Source organism: Salvelinus sp. IW2-2015, linkage group LG8, assembly GCF_002910315.2.
Source record: "Salvelinus sp. IW2-2015 linkage group LG8, ASM291031v2, whole genome shotgun sequence".
Lineage (NCBI taxonomy): Eukaryota > Metazoa > Chordata > Actinopteri > Salmoniformes > Salmonidae > Salvelinus > Salvelinus sp. IW2-2015.
The window spans coordinates 45,681,202-45,695,505 of record NC_036848.1 but is presented as its reverse complement, the minus strand read 5'-3'; the positions used below and the strand labels follow the sequence as shown (position 1 = coordinate 45,695,505).

Sequence of the window (14,304 nt, the reverse complement as noted above, 5' to 3'; positions counted from 1 at the left end):
AATAAAATCTGATTGATCACACACACACACATTTAGCAGATGTTATTGCGGGTGTAGCGAACAGGTGTAGTAGACCAACAGTGAAATGCTTAGTTACGGTTAAGATTTATGGTAAATAAAAACATGAAATAGTCTTGAACGGGAGCCCAAATGACAGTTAGTCCTGAAAAAACATGTCATAAGGCTGGGTGTCCAGATGTGTATAGTTTAGGATTAGCAAACAGTAGAATGCCTTCACCTTGTATGGGGAGTTTCAGGTGGGTGTTGACACTACTGACGGGGTAAGTATCTCAACTGATTAGTTGCTGTTATATGTAAAGCAGAAAATGTTTACCACATTGTGGCCTATGGGCAGATCATCGGATAATCTATAGAAACAAGGATAAGCAGCATTTAAAGACATCCCATTAGTTTAATTTCCAGTGCATGTTTTCATCTTCGCACTGAGCATACTTTAGCGGAATACCATAATCGCTGATATAATCTTACAATCAAAAAGACACAGGGGAAGAACAAGACAGACATCATATAGGCCTAGCAGAGATAACTGTTCTACTGAAGACAGACTTAACAATGTACCTGACAGATAGTAACTACGTATTGTGACACTAGTTTGACACTTCCATATTTGAAAGAGAAAGCACTTCTTCGCCACCAACGTAGAAACCCATTATTTCACAGAAGTCTACAGCCTTCTCTGTAGAGACCTACAGACACAAAAGCAAACTGATATTGTATGAGTAGTCTTCCATCTCTGCATGAATAGGCACCCATAGACAACTGTCATTCAAGGTTCAAAGTCAACCTTGAATACACGCCTTTCCTAGTAACAATTTTTCCATGTAATAATCAAGCCATTCCGATGTTGATGTATGGATCGAGTACATAAACAGAAGAGATCCTTTCATGTCTTTAAAAATCTTAATTTGAAATATTTAGATTGTATATCAGTGATGGGAAAACACATGATTAAATTCCATTTCAATTGAACAGCTCCAGTTTATAAAAGCAAAAGGTTATATATAGTTGTTACCGAGTCAGGAGACAATCTGCTGTCTAATACGCTACATCTGCAGAAATACCCACACATCCAGCAGTTGCAGAAAAGAATCCATCATACCTAGTCCTAAAATCATTAAAATAGAAGTAAAATATATACACTGTTGTGATTGTGTAGAAGTCCTGAGACTAGAGTTTAGCATATCAACATCATGTGTTTGCGTTGGAGTTTAAACTTAGAATAGCATTGAAATACATTCTTGCGTCATTTCAATGTGGAGTTTGATAGAAGATCACCTATCAAAATGTTAACTGACCTCTGTTTTAATGTCCAGTAGTAACACAGCTTTTTCCTGCTTTGAAATACAAACTAATTTCTAGTCAGCTGGGGAAATTACTAAGAGGTTGTTTGATTGTGACGCCTCTAAAATGCCCATTTAAGATTGTATTTCTAGTAATGGCATCTATGTTGCGTGGAACAAGGTCATTATAACAGCAGCAACATATTCTACATTTCCTGCCATTATTACAATTGTATACAGAGACATTGACAGTTGTCCATACAGAAACTTTGTATCTTAAGTTGCTCGAGTGGGTCGTTTCATGGCCATGGGCTCCTTGGCACATGCTAGGCATAAAGAACACATTTACACAAACTGTTTTCATCACAGTACAGGCACAGAAAATTGGTGTATGAATCAACCATGTCCCACTCCAGTACTGTACACATGAACATATCGTTTCTGACATTGGCTTGCAGACGGGTCAATGACAGTGTCACACTCCTGGATTTTTGTGTGGTTTTGTGTGTGATTTGAGTGTGTGTGGGGTGCGTGTGCAAGGATGTCAGGATAACAGATCCATAAACAAAGGCCAGAAGAGGCGGCTCTGAGGGCTTTCTGACAAACCATACATGGGGAGTAACAGACGTAGGCTGGCAAGCAACTGAAGTGTACTTCCCTGTTAACGCCTGAGGAGGCTATTTTGAAGAGTCCCACACAGGTCTCCAGAGACAGAGACAGACAGAGAGAGAGAATAAGGAGAGAGCGGGATCACGGGGGGATGTGATAAGAGCATCCCCAGGAGCAGCTCCCAGGTTGGTGTCTGTGGTATGGGAGTGAGTTGGGGATAGAGAGGAGTGGCATGTAGCATAGGACCAGTTTCCCAAGCCACAGGCCCCTGGAACCAGGTAACCATCGGAAGAGAGGGGGGACTGAGGGTCTGGTGGTGGCTACAGTGTGGAGGAGAAGACCTTAGAAGATCTGGATCATGGACTCCCGAGACTTGCCTACGCCAATCCATTTCACTGTGGGTGAAAAGTACTTATTGAATAGCTTTACCAATAAAACAACAAAATGTCCCCAAATATAGTCCACACCTGTGACCACTACAAGGTATTTTCACCCCATTGGAATCAACCTGACATCTCCAGGTGTTAAGGAGAGGGGGGTTCTTACCGGGCACACCGAGGTGCTCCTCAATGTAGCGGACGTATTTCTGGGCGTTCTCTGGCAGCTCATCAAACGTTCTGGCGGTGGAGGTGTCACTGTTCCAACCTGGCAGGGTGTCATACTGAACCTCAACGCTCTGTAAGACTTCCTGGTTGGCTGGGGAGAGTTGGGCACAACATCAGGCCATTGGCTGCCATAAACTTAAGACAACAGACTTGGAATACTGCAATTAAAAATATAGCATAGCTCCCTTATTCAGTTCACTTTATCCTCATTAACAAGTACAGAAGCATCATTGTTTTTGTATTTATTGAGGATCCCCATTAGCTGCTGCCAATATATTTATTGCTGTTTTGATGAGCAGCCTACCTGGAAAATTAGGTATATTTTCACCGTCCACAGAGTAGGACACACCAACTTTGATCTCAGGGAGCACATCCAAGATGTCTAGTTTGGTGAGAGCTAAGCTGAATGGGAGGACAACAGAACATTGGGAGTTTAGCAGGCATGTTCACCAACACCCAAATACAGGATGTGTACAAAGCTGAAGTCTATTCAAGTACACTACATGGTATGTGGACACCACTTAAAATGAGTTGAATCGGCTATTTCAGCCACACCCGTTACTGACGAGTATATAAAATCTCCATGGACAAACATTGGCAGTAGAATGGCATTACTGAAGAGCTCAGTGACTTACGTGGCACCGTCATAGGATGACACCTTTCCAACAAGTCAGTTTGTCAAATTTATGCCCTGCTAGAGCTGCACCAGGTTAACTGTAAGTGCTGTTATTGTGAAGTGGAAACATCTAGGAGTAACAGAGTTGCCGCAAAGTGGTAGGCCACACAAGCTCAGAACTGGATCACTGAGTTCTGAAGCGTGTAAAAATGGTCTGTCCTCAGTTGCAACACTCACTACAGAGTTAAAAACTGCCTATGGAAGCAACGTGAGCACAATAACTATTCATCAGGAGCTTTATGAAATGGGTTTCCATGGCCAAGCAGTCGCACACAAGCCTAAGATCCCTATACGTCAGCTGGAATGGTGTAAAGCTCACCGCCATTGGAATCTAGAGCAGTGGAAACGTGTTCTCTGGAGTGATGAATCACAAACTTGTGATAAATCACAAACACTGTGCAAACCTGACTGGCCCTGACCTCAACCCTATCGAACACCTTTGGGATAAATTGGAACGCCGACTGCAAGCCAGGCCTAATCACCCAACCTCACTAATGCCCTTGTGGCTGAATGGAAGCAAGATATTCGACAATCAGGTGTCCACATACTTATATTGAGACAGTAAGTAAAAAGCGGGAGGTGTGGTGATTGACAGTACAGAGTTGAAGGGGGTGTGGGGACTCACGCAGTGAAGCCGTTGATCATGTGGGCGTATTTGATGAGCACCAGGTCCAGCCAACCACATCTCCTTTTACGGCCCGTGGTTACACCCACTTCTTTCCCCCTTGTCTGCAGGAGCTCCCCAATGTCCTTGGAGAAGAAAACAGGCAGACCCTTAAGGCTCAGATTCACTTTAAGACCCTGACAAAGTAAAACATGGACATGTCAAGCTTGAAATGTGTCCATTCCCTGTCCTGTACAGGTTGAGGAATTGGTTATTCTGGTTTTGCTGGGATTATTTCACAAGCGCTAGCAGAGGGAATGGTTTAGTAACTATTCTTCCCAAAACCATTTGTTGTTTCAATACCCACATGCCTGAGCCTGTGGGGTTCACAGAACACTCACTGGAATTCAGAACACTGATGACTCAATCAGCAGCTATGCCATTTCCCCAACATTAACACCAGTCTACATTCCTCTACTCACACTGGAAACAGAGAGCAGGAAAGAATTTGCACCATGTGAACCAATATGACTCTAGCCCGTAGCTTTCAAAGGCAAGAAGGCATGGCTTCCCTCAAGTTAGAAAGACAGGCTGACATTCTTACATTGAACTGCTCTGAGGGAAAGGCGCCGATGCCAACCCGGGTGGTGTAGGCCTTGACCACGCCATACACCTCACCCACGTTCTGGGGCGGCATGCCTAGCCCCGTACACACCCCGCCCACTGTGCAGTTAGATGAGGTCACGAAAGGGTATGTCCCTGAAACAAAAACACAACATACCAAAACGATAAACATCTTATTTCCTCCTCGGCCTTCCTCAGATAAAGATGACAACGAATTCGTACAAGAGAGGATTATCATATCACAATGACTGTATTAACACAGCTTGTAATACGAGTAAAGGAAACTAAATGATTCAGTCTTAACATGACATGCAAACAATCTCTCCGTGTCAGGTCTGTCAGGTGTGCTTAAACAGAGGTGGACTTTCCAGTCCACACTAATGGGCCTTTCAGGTCAGAGGGAGGGAGGGAGAATTTCACCCCTCCCATACATGTCTGCACAGGTGCAAAAACCATTCTCCTTTATGCAAATAGCATTAGCACGGCCATACGATACCCCCCACTTTGACCTACTACCATTGTATCAATGAAAAAGAACATGGTGACCTTCAGTACATAGCAACCCTCTCCCTCATTAAGTTATGTTCTGTGTGTGATCTCTGGAGTGTTTTGTGACTGAACAAATGAGGGAAAGTGACAGTGACAAAGCAGCCAGCATTTCTCAGAGTCACGCATGGTGTAGGAGTACTCTCTGGTGTTAGGCTCAGTGAACATGTTGTTCCAATCCTCTGACAGCTCTGATAACACTGTTTCAGTGGAATTAACTCACCAGTAGAAATTAGCTTGTTCAATTCAATAGGGGTTAATTGGCCATTTACACAGTGACAGGGGTTAATTGACATTGACACAATGACAGTGGGGGATACTCACCGAAGTCAATATCCAAGAGGGCGGCATTGGCTCCTTCCACCAGGATATTTTTGGGAGGTCCATGTAAGGCCCCGTACATGTAAAAGACCCCGTCTCTCACCATAGGCTTTACCTTCTCCACGTAATCCTGGACAAGAGCACAGCACGCAAACACTTGACCCAAGAATTACACTGAAATGTAGGACATAGCCCCTATGTTAAACCAGTGATAACTTTATTCAACTGATATGGAGGACCTGTAGCTCACCCTCAACTTGGACAACTCCCCATCGATGTCAATCACCAGGGTCGGATACATAGACTGATACTGCGAGGCTAAGACTTTAAATCTACAAAAAATAGATGTCACAGTTACATTTTTATCTAACTGGAGCTAGTTGTACTCTGAATAAAGGGATAGTCATTATTGGCCATATGCGGACCAGGCCACTCCCTCACCTTTCAGAGAACTGCGTGAAGTCAGACATGAGGTCACATATCCGGAGGCCGCTACGGGCTGCTTTGGCTGAGTACACCGGGCCAATCCCCTTTTTCGTTGTTCCTAGGCTGGGTGAGGAATAAGACGAAACAAAGTAAATCATCAACAATACGGAGTCACTGACTCAACATTAACCACACACACACACTTGTCCTTCAGCCAGTATTTATGTGTGTAGGGTCAGACATGTGACAGTTGTAGGGAAGTAGCTAGGCCAGGGGACTTTCTAAGGAGTATTTATGGGGCTGGAACGTCACCTGCTGCTCTGCTGCTGACTGAAACAATGTTGCTGCAATAAGGGTTGGAGAGCATCACAGTCACATGGTGCTGCTAGGGGATATCTGGTGATGTTAGGTCCCTGGTCTGATGTAAGGTAGGGTATGACTTCATGTGGGAAAGGACTTATCAGTGAGAAAATAAGTGGTCTTCTGGAACTGAGACAGAGTATCATGAGTACTAACTCCTTCAGTAAAGATACTAAAAGAATGCAGGACAGGTCCACCATGAGACAAGTCACGCTCATACTACAGGAGACCTAATCCAAGCCTGTTTAATGCGGTTATCTGCCTCCCTGAGGTAAGAGTGAAGTTGTAATGCCTTAAGGTGTTGAAATTCCACAACTTGTGATATAAGCCTATAATGAGTGACTTGCCCTTGTACTACCCATGGGAGAGAAACTGGCACAATAACTAGCTGTTGAACATGTTCCAACGCTGCAGATTGTTTTACACAAGAATTCTATCAGGGCGTTGGGCTTATTTTGATGCCCAACAAAAGCTTAAAAATGCCCAGCATATCAGAGCGATGTCCTGAGTCTAAGCCTGTGCTTACCACCCTCTTCTCAGAACCAAATTGGGCGTCTCCATTATATGACTAACTGGTAACAGTAACCTCTAATAGCTACAGTGTAGGATTTGTTTGCTTCCTCCAGATGACATTGTCAGATAGAACAGGAAAGAAACTATTTCCAAACACGAGTAATACAATGATGTATCACTATATGGGAGATCATGAAGGTTTACCATTGCATTAACCCCAGACTACAGTACAAGCAAATTATCATCACATTTCCTTCAGGCAGCACTCAAGGCAAAACTTTTAAAATACTGAAAACAGCTCCACAACAATGGCGCAGAGAGAAAAAAAGTGATATTTAATATTTGACATCTCTGGAGATTTCGCAGTCAGTTGAGGTTGTTTCAGTATTTATGCTACATTTACTAAGCTAAAAAAGGTTTTTGCTGGGTATCTGCCATAGGACAGGGGAATCTTGTTTTTCAGCTCTGCTTCAAGCTGGAGTCAGTTGAGGTTGTTTCATCTAACAAGACTAGATGCATAGAAGGGCTAATATACTACACATTCGCCCATAGGAGAGGGAACTCCTGCTTTTCAGCGCTGCTGCAAGCCAAACCATTACTAAGCCATACTCTCTAATCCAGGAGAATGACAGGTGGTAGGTAGGGTTCTTACTTCTTGCCTGCTTGCTCTTGTCTCTGCTGCTCTTGAACACCGTCGACCGCTTGGTGGAAATCAAAAACTGTGGGAGGAGGTAGAGAAGGGATAACTCACAATCCTGTCACCTCACCCCCTTTTCTGCTCCTTACTAAAACCTAGCGTCCCAATTATCTCCCCTTTCTCCCGGAAGTGTGCCCTTGTGCAGTTGACTCCTCCTGACACATTTAAAAGCATTGGATTAGTGTAAGCTTAGATGAGAATGAGTTGGAGAATCAACAATAAACTTACACCAATACTTTCCTTTTAAATCCATGAAGGGAAGTGAACAGTAGTCTCTCTCATCCAGTCAGAAATGGCCCCTCTTTCTCACACTAGTCCCTAAAGCGGCCTTGCAAAGGCACTACTACGCAATCGCTGTTTATAAGAAGTGTCCTTTTTTGGCATCTCGCTGCGTTGACTTAACCGTTTGGCACTTCTTTGACAATGAGCAGGGAGACAAAATGACTCAAGGCACAACAAGTCTAGTTGAGCAGAGTTCAACACTCAAAGGATAAAGAAATCCGTACATACTAAGGACCAATAACAACGCAACAATCAATTCACAGGTAAGGCAATTTGCCTAATTTCTGTGAGTAAAATGTAACCTGTCAGTGCTAAATAATTTCTTTCCCGCCACACATATTCAAATAGCAAAATGGGCCGAGTTCAGGCTAGTGGAAGGAGAAGACTGAATAATGAAGCCTAATACAAGTCATTCTGATTTTACAAAAAAAGGTGCTATTTAACATTCAGAGCGAACATGACTTATGTCCTGGAAAACTGAAAGCCAGTTCACCGATTTAAAAACAGGCCTTCGGAGTGCATCTTAGGTCAAATCAGTTCTAATGTATGCACAAAATACGAAAGGGCCCCAAAATAGCTAAGCTAATTAATTGGCCACTTTCATCCCCCAACCCCCAACCCCCATATAACAGAAACATGTTCCCCATGAAAGCCATGCAGCATTTTTATACGCTTGTTTATGAGGAACTCTTCTGGGCACCAGCTTTACACTGACAGTGGCATTCACTAGCTAAGAGACCAACTGTTGACACTCAAAACATTGTAATGCATTCATGATGAAAAGAAAAACATTGATAGAAATTAAGCAGACTCATTATTCCCCTTAACAGACAGCCAAACATGAGCACTGCACATCTGTCTCCAGTCCTACAGCCTTCTAAAATCAGCAAAAAAAGAAACGTCCTCTCACTGTCATCTGCATTTATTTTCAGCAAACTTCACATGAGTAAATATTTGTATGAACATAACAAGATTCAACAGACAAACTGAACAAGTTCCATAGACATGTGACTAACAGAAATGGAATAATGCGTCCCTGAACAAGGGGGGGGGTCAAAATCAAAAGTAACAGTCAGTATCTGGTGTGGCCACCAGCTGCATTAAGTACTGCAGTGCATCGCCTCCTCATGGACTGCACCAGATTTGTCAGTTCTTGCTGTCACCCTCCGATCCAACAGGTCCCAGATGTGCTCAATGGGATTGAGATCCGGGCTCTTCGCTGGCCATGGCAGAACACTGACATTCCTGTCTTGCAGGAAATCACGTACAGTACGAGCAGTATGGCTGGTGGCATTGTCATGCTGGAGGGTCATGTCTTCCCTGGAGGGGATGTCTTCCCTGTAATGCAGTGTTGAGAATGCCTGCAATGACAAAAGCTCAGTCCAATGATGCTGTGACACACTGCCCCAGACCATGGCGGACCCACCACCTCCAAATCGATCCCGCTCCAGAGTACAGGCCTCAGCGTAACGCCCATTCCTTCGTCGAAAAACGCGAATCCGACCATCCCCCCTGGTGAGACAAAACCGTGACTCGTCAGTGAAGAGCACTTTTTGCCAGTCTGGTCCAGCGACGGTGGGTTTGTGCCCATAGGCGATGTTGTTGCCGGAGATGTCTGATGAGGACCTGCCTTACAACAGGCCTACAAGCCATCAGTCCAGCCTCTCTCAGCCTATTGCATCCAAGATGGCATAGCAGTCAGACGTCCTTTTGTCCTCGTCTTGTCGTGTCCCGTATATATACACTGCTCAAAAAAATAAAGGGAACACTTAAACAACACAATGTAACTCCAAGTCAATCACACTTCTGTTTAATCAAACTGTCCACTTAGGTAGCAACACTGATTGACAATAAATTTCACATGCTGTTGTGCAAATGGAATAGACAACAGGTGGAAATTATAGGCAATTAGCAAGACACCCCAATAAAGAGTGGTCTGAGGTGGTGACCACAGACCACTTCTCAGTTCCTATGCTTCCTGGCTGATGTTTTGGTCACTTGAATGCTGGCGTGCTTTCACTCTAGTGGTAGCATGAGACGGAGTCTACAAACCCACACAAGTGGCTCAGGTAGTGCAGTTCATCCAGGATGGCCACATCAATGCGAGCTGTGGCAAGAAGGTTTGCTGTGTCTGTCGACGTAGTGTCCAGAGCATGGAGGCGCTACCAGGAGACAGGCCAATACATCAGGAGGACGTGGAGGAGGCCGTAGGAGGGAACAACCCAGCAGCAGGACCGCTACCTCCGCCTTTTGTGCAAGGAGGAGCACTGACAGAGCCCTGCAAAAATGACCTCCAGCAGACCCGCAATGTGCATGTGTCTGCTCAAACAGTCAAGAAACAGACTCCATAGGGTGGTATGAGGGCCGACGTCCACAGGTGGGGGTTGTGCTGTATTAGCCCAACACCGTGCAGGACGTTTGCATTTGCCAGAGAACACCAAGATTGGCAAATACGCCACTGCGCCCTGTGCTCTTCACAGATGAAAGCACGTCACACTGAGCACATGTGACAGACGTGACAGAGTCTGGAGACGCCGTGGAGAACGTTCTGCTGCCTGCAACATCCTCCAGCATGACCGGTTTGGCGGTTGGTCAGTCATGTGTGGGGTGGCATTCTTTGGGGGGCCGCAACAAGCCCTCCATGTGCTCGCCAGAGGTAGCCTGACTGCCATTAGGTACCGAGAATGAGATCCTCAGACCCCTTTGAGACCATATGCTGGTGCGTGGCCCTGGGTTCCTCCTAATGCAAGACAATGCTAGACCTCATGTAGCTGGAGGTGTGTCAGCAGTTCCTGCAAGAGGAAGGCATTGATGCTATGGACTGGCCCGCCCGTTCCCCAGACCGAATCCAATTGAGCACATCTGGGACATCATGTGCTCGCGCCCATCCACCAACGCCACGTTGCACCACAGACTGTCCAGGAGTTGGTGGATGCTTTAGTCCAGTCTGGGAGGAATCCCTCAGAGACCATCCGCCACCTCATCAGGAGCAGCCAGGCGTTGCAGGGAGGTCATACAGGCACGTGGAGCCACACACACTACCGAGCCTCATTCTGACTTGTTTTAAGGACATTACATCAAAGTTGGATCAGCCTGTAGTGTGGCTTCTCCACTTAATTTGAGTGTGACTCCAAATCCAGACCTCCATGGTTGATAAATTTGATTTCCATTGATCATTTTGTGTGATTTTGTTGTCAGCACATTCAACTAGTAAAGAAAAAAAGTATTTAATAAGAATATTTCATTCATTCAGATTAGGATGTGTTATTTTAGTGTGTCCCTTTATTTTTTTGAGCAGTTATATAATTACACCTTTCTTCGCATATCTTTTATATATTTTATTTTCCAAAAACTCAACTTCAAAACGCTTTCCTGCAACCCGCCTCACCAATTACAAAAAAAAAGTACAGTATTATTTACCTCAAATCTGAAAATCCACAATAGAAGCTAACTTGGCTAGCTAACCTGAAGCTAGCCAGAAGCTAACCTGAAGCTAGCCAGAAGCTAACCTGAAGCTACCCAGTTTACTGACTAACGTTAGTATTTCAGCTAACCACGGTTTGTAGTCATCAGCTATTCCTTTAGCTCGATAATCTATCGCCACTTTTGTACAACGTGACTCATCCAGGAACATACCGGACCTATTTTTCTCCATATCCCCGGATTTCAACCGCAAGCTCTGGACATTTACACCTTGATTTCGCAGCTAGCTAGCTGCTACCCGTGTGTCTATTGGCTTACGTTGATCCCGGAGCAAACATCAATTATTCCGGAGCTAGCCAGCTGAAGAGTTCCATCAGCCACTCCTGGGCTACAATCMCCTATCCGGACCCATTTTACTGCCAATGCGGAGCCTTCACGACTGACTACCGACGTTATCTGCCCGAGGGAGTTATCCAACTGGCACCTCCGTCGCGACGTTACCTGAACGCTCATCTGGGGCCCGCTAATCGTTAGCTGTCTTATCGGCTGCTATCTGAATAAGTATATCGGACAATTTTTCTTGGGTCACTATAACTATCTATTTTGCCAATTGGATTGATCCCCTCTACCACACGGAACCCCACTAATCTACCTACGGAAACGCACGAGGCGGCTAAAAACAGACCTCCATCCTATGCTAGCTTGCTACCCATGGCCCGGCTAGCTGTCTGAATCGCCGTGACCCCAACCAACCTCTACTCACTGGACGCTTATGATTACTCGACTAAACATGCCTCTCCTTAATGTCAATATGCCTTGTCCATTGCTGTTCTGGTTAGTGTTTATTGGCTTATTTCACTGTAGAGCCTCTAGCCCTGCTCACTATACCTTATCTAACCTCTCAGTTCCACCACCCACATATGCGATGACATCACCTGGTTTCAATTATGTTTCTAGAGACAATATCTCTCTCATCATCACTCAATACCTAGGTTTACCTCCACTGTATTCACATCCTACCATACCTTTGTCTGTACATTAGTCCTTGAAGCTATTTTATCGCCCTCAGAAACGTCCTTTTACTCAATTCTAGATGACCAATTCTCATAGCTTTTAGCCGTACCCTTATCCTACTCCTCCTCTGTTCCTCTGGTGATGTAGAGGTGAATCCAGGCCCTGCAGTGCCTAGCTCCACTCCTATTCCCCAGGCGCTCTCTTTTGATGACTTCTGTAACCGTAATAGCCTTGGTTTCATGCATGTTAACATTAGAAGCCTCCTCCCTAACACTCTGCCAACCCGGATGTTTTAGCCGTGTCTGAATCCTGGCTTAGAAAGACCACCAAAAATTCGGACATTTTCATCCCTAACTACAACATTTTCAGACACGATAGCACGGCCAAAGGAGGCGGTGTTGCAATCTACTGCAAAGATAGCCTACAGAGTGCTGTCCTACTATCCAGGTCTGTTCCCAAACAATTTGAACAATTTGAAACAGTTCAAGCTTCTACTTTTAAAAATTCACCTCTCTAAAAACAAGTCTCTCACCGTTGCCGCCTGCTATAGACCACCCTCTGCCCCCAGCTGTGCTCTGGACACCATATGTGAACTGATTGCCCCCCATCTATCTTCAGAGCTCGTGCTGCTAGGCGACCTAAACTGGAACATGCTTAACACCCCAGCCATCCTACAATCTAAGCTTGATGCCCTCAATCTCACACAAATGATCAATGAACCTACCAGGTACCACCGAAAGCCGTAAACACGGGCACCCTCATAGATATCCTAACCAATTTGCACTCTAAATACACCTCTGCTGTTTTCAACCAAGATCTCAGCGATCACTGCCTCATTGCCTGCATCCGTAATGGGTCAGCGGTCAAACGACCTCCACTCATCACTGTCAAACACTCCCTGAGACACTTCAGCGAGCAGGCCTTTCTAATCGAACTGGCCGGGGTATCCTGGAAGGATATAGATCTCATCCCGTCAGTAGAGGATGCCTGGTTATTACAAAAGGATGCCTGGTTAACACAAAAACATCCTATGGCGTTCTGCATTAACATCGAACAGCCCCTGTGATATGCAACTTTTCAGGGAAGCTAGAAACCAATATACACAGGCAGTTAGAAAAGCCAAGGCTAGCTTTTTCAAGCAGAAATTTGCTTCCTGCAACACAAACTCAAAAAAGTTCTGGGACACTGTAAAGTCCATGGAGAATAAGAACATCTCCTCCCAGCTGCCCACAAGATAGGAAATTACTGTCAACTACTGATAAAACCACAATAATTGAGAATTTCAATAAGCATACTTTCTACAGCTGGCCATGCTTTTCACACTGGCCTACCCCTACCCCGTCATCAGACCTGCGCTCCCCACTTCTCCCTTCACCCCAATCCAGATAGCTGACTGTCTTGAAAAGGCTGCAAAATCTGAACCCCTACAAATCAGCCGGAGCTAGAATAATTTAGAAAGGGTCAGATTATCTGCCTGAAATTGGTTGCCCTACTCCTAATCGCCTGTTAAACTCTCTTCGTACTGTCGGTCTGAGATTCCAAAAGATGGGAAAGCAGCTGCGCGTCATCCCCTCTTCAAAAGGGGGACACTCTTGACCCAAACTTGACCCAGACCTATATCTAGTCACTACCTGCCTTTCTAAGGTCTTCGAAAGCAGTTCAACAAACAGATTACCAAACCATTTCGAATCCCACACATACCTTCTCCCTATGACAATTGGTTTCCAGAGATGGCCAAATGGGTGCATCCTCAGCCACGCTCAAAGGTTCTCTAAACGATATCTTAACCGCCATACGATAAGAAACAATACTGTGCAGCCCGTATTCATTGACCTGGCACAAGGCTTTCGACTCTGAGAATGTGGTGAGATTGACATCGGCAAGACTCGACCAGACTTGGTTCATCAATGGATTGCCACGCCTGGTTCACCACTTACTTCTCTGATAGAGTTTCAGTGTGTCAAATCGGAGGGTCTGTTGTCCGGGCCTGGCAGTCTTCTATGGGGGTGCCCACAGGGTTTCAATTCTTTGGACCACTCTCTCTTCTCTGTTACATCAATGATGTCGGCTCTTGCTGCTGGTGAGTCTCTGATCCACCTCTTACTCAGACGACAGCATTCTGATATACTTCTGGCCTTTCTTTGGACACTGTGTTCAACAAACCATGCCAGGCGACTTCAATGCCATACAACTCTCCTTCATGGCCTCCAATTGCTCTTTAAATACAAGTAAAACTAAATGCATGCTTTCAAACCGATCGCTCGCCTGCACCTACCGCCGTCCAACATCACTACTCTGGACGG

At 45.1% G+C, this 14,304-nt stretch overlaps 1 protein-coding gene across 1 annotated transcript in view; it reads right to left on the bottom strand.

The window, feature by feature from the left end:
• Positions 1 to 1,621: 1,621 nt before the first annotated feature.
• adss2 (adenylosuccinate synthase 2) overlaps positions 1,622 to 14,304 on the bottom strand; it is a 29,528-nt gene continuing 16,845 nt past the window's right edge. Inside the window, exons 5-13 of the mRNA XM_023993544.3 lie at positions 7,238 to 7,304; positions 5,728 to 5,835; positions 5,537 to 5,618; positions 5,290 to 5,416; positions 4,400 to 4,554; positions 3,817 to 3,941; positions 2,820 to 2,917; positions 2,457 to 2,606; positions 1,622 to 2,305 (exon numbers count right to left, since the gene is read on the bottom strand). Of these exons, the coding sequence (XP_023849312.1) occupies positions 2,253 to 2,305; positions 2,457 to 2,606; positions 2,820 to 2,917; positions 3,817 to 3,941; positions 4,400 to 4,554; positions 5,290 to 5,416; positions 5,537 to 5,618; positions 5,728 to 5,835; positions 7,238 to 7,304 (965 nt within the window). The 3' untranslated portion in view covers positions 1,622 to 2,252. The remainder of the gene's footprint in view (positions 2,306 to 2,456; positions 2,607 to 2,819; positions 2,918 to 3,816; positions 3,942 to 4,399; positions 4,555 to 5,289; positions 5,417 to 5,536; positions 5,619 to 5,727; positions 5,836 to 7,237; positions 7,305 to 14,304) is intronic.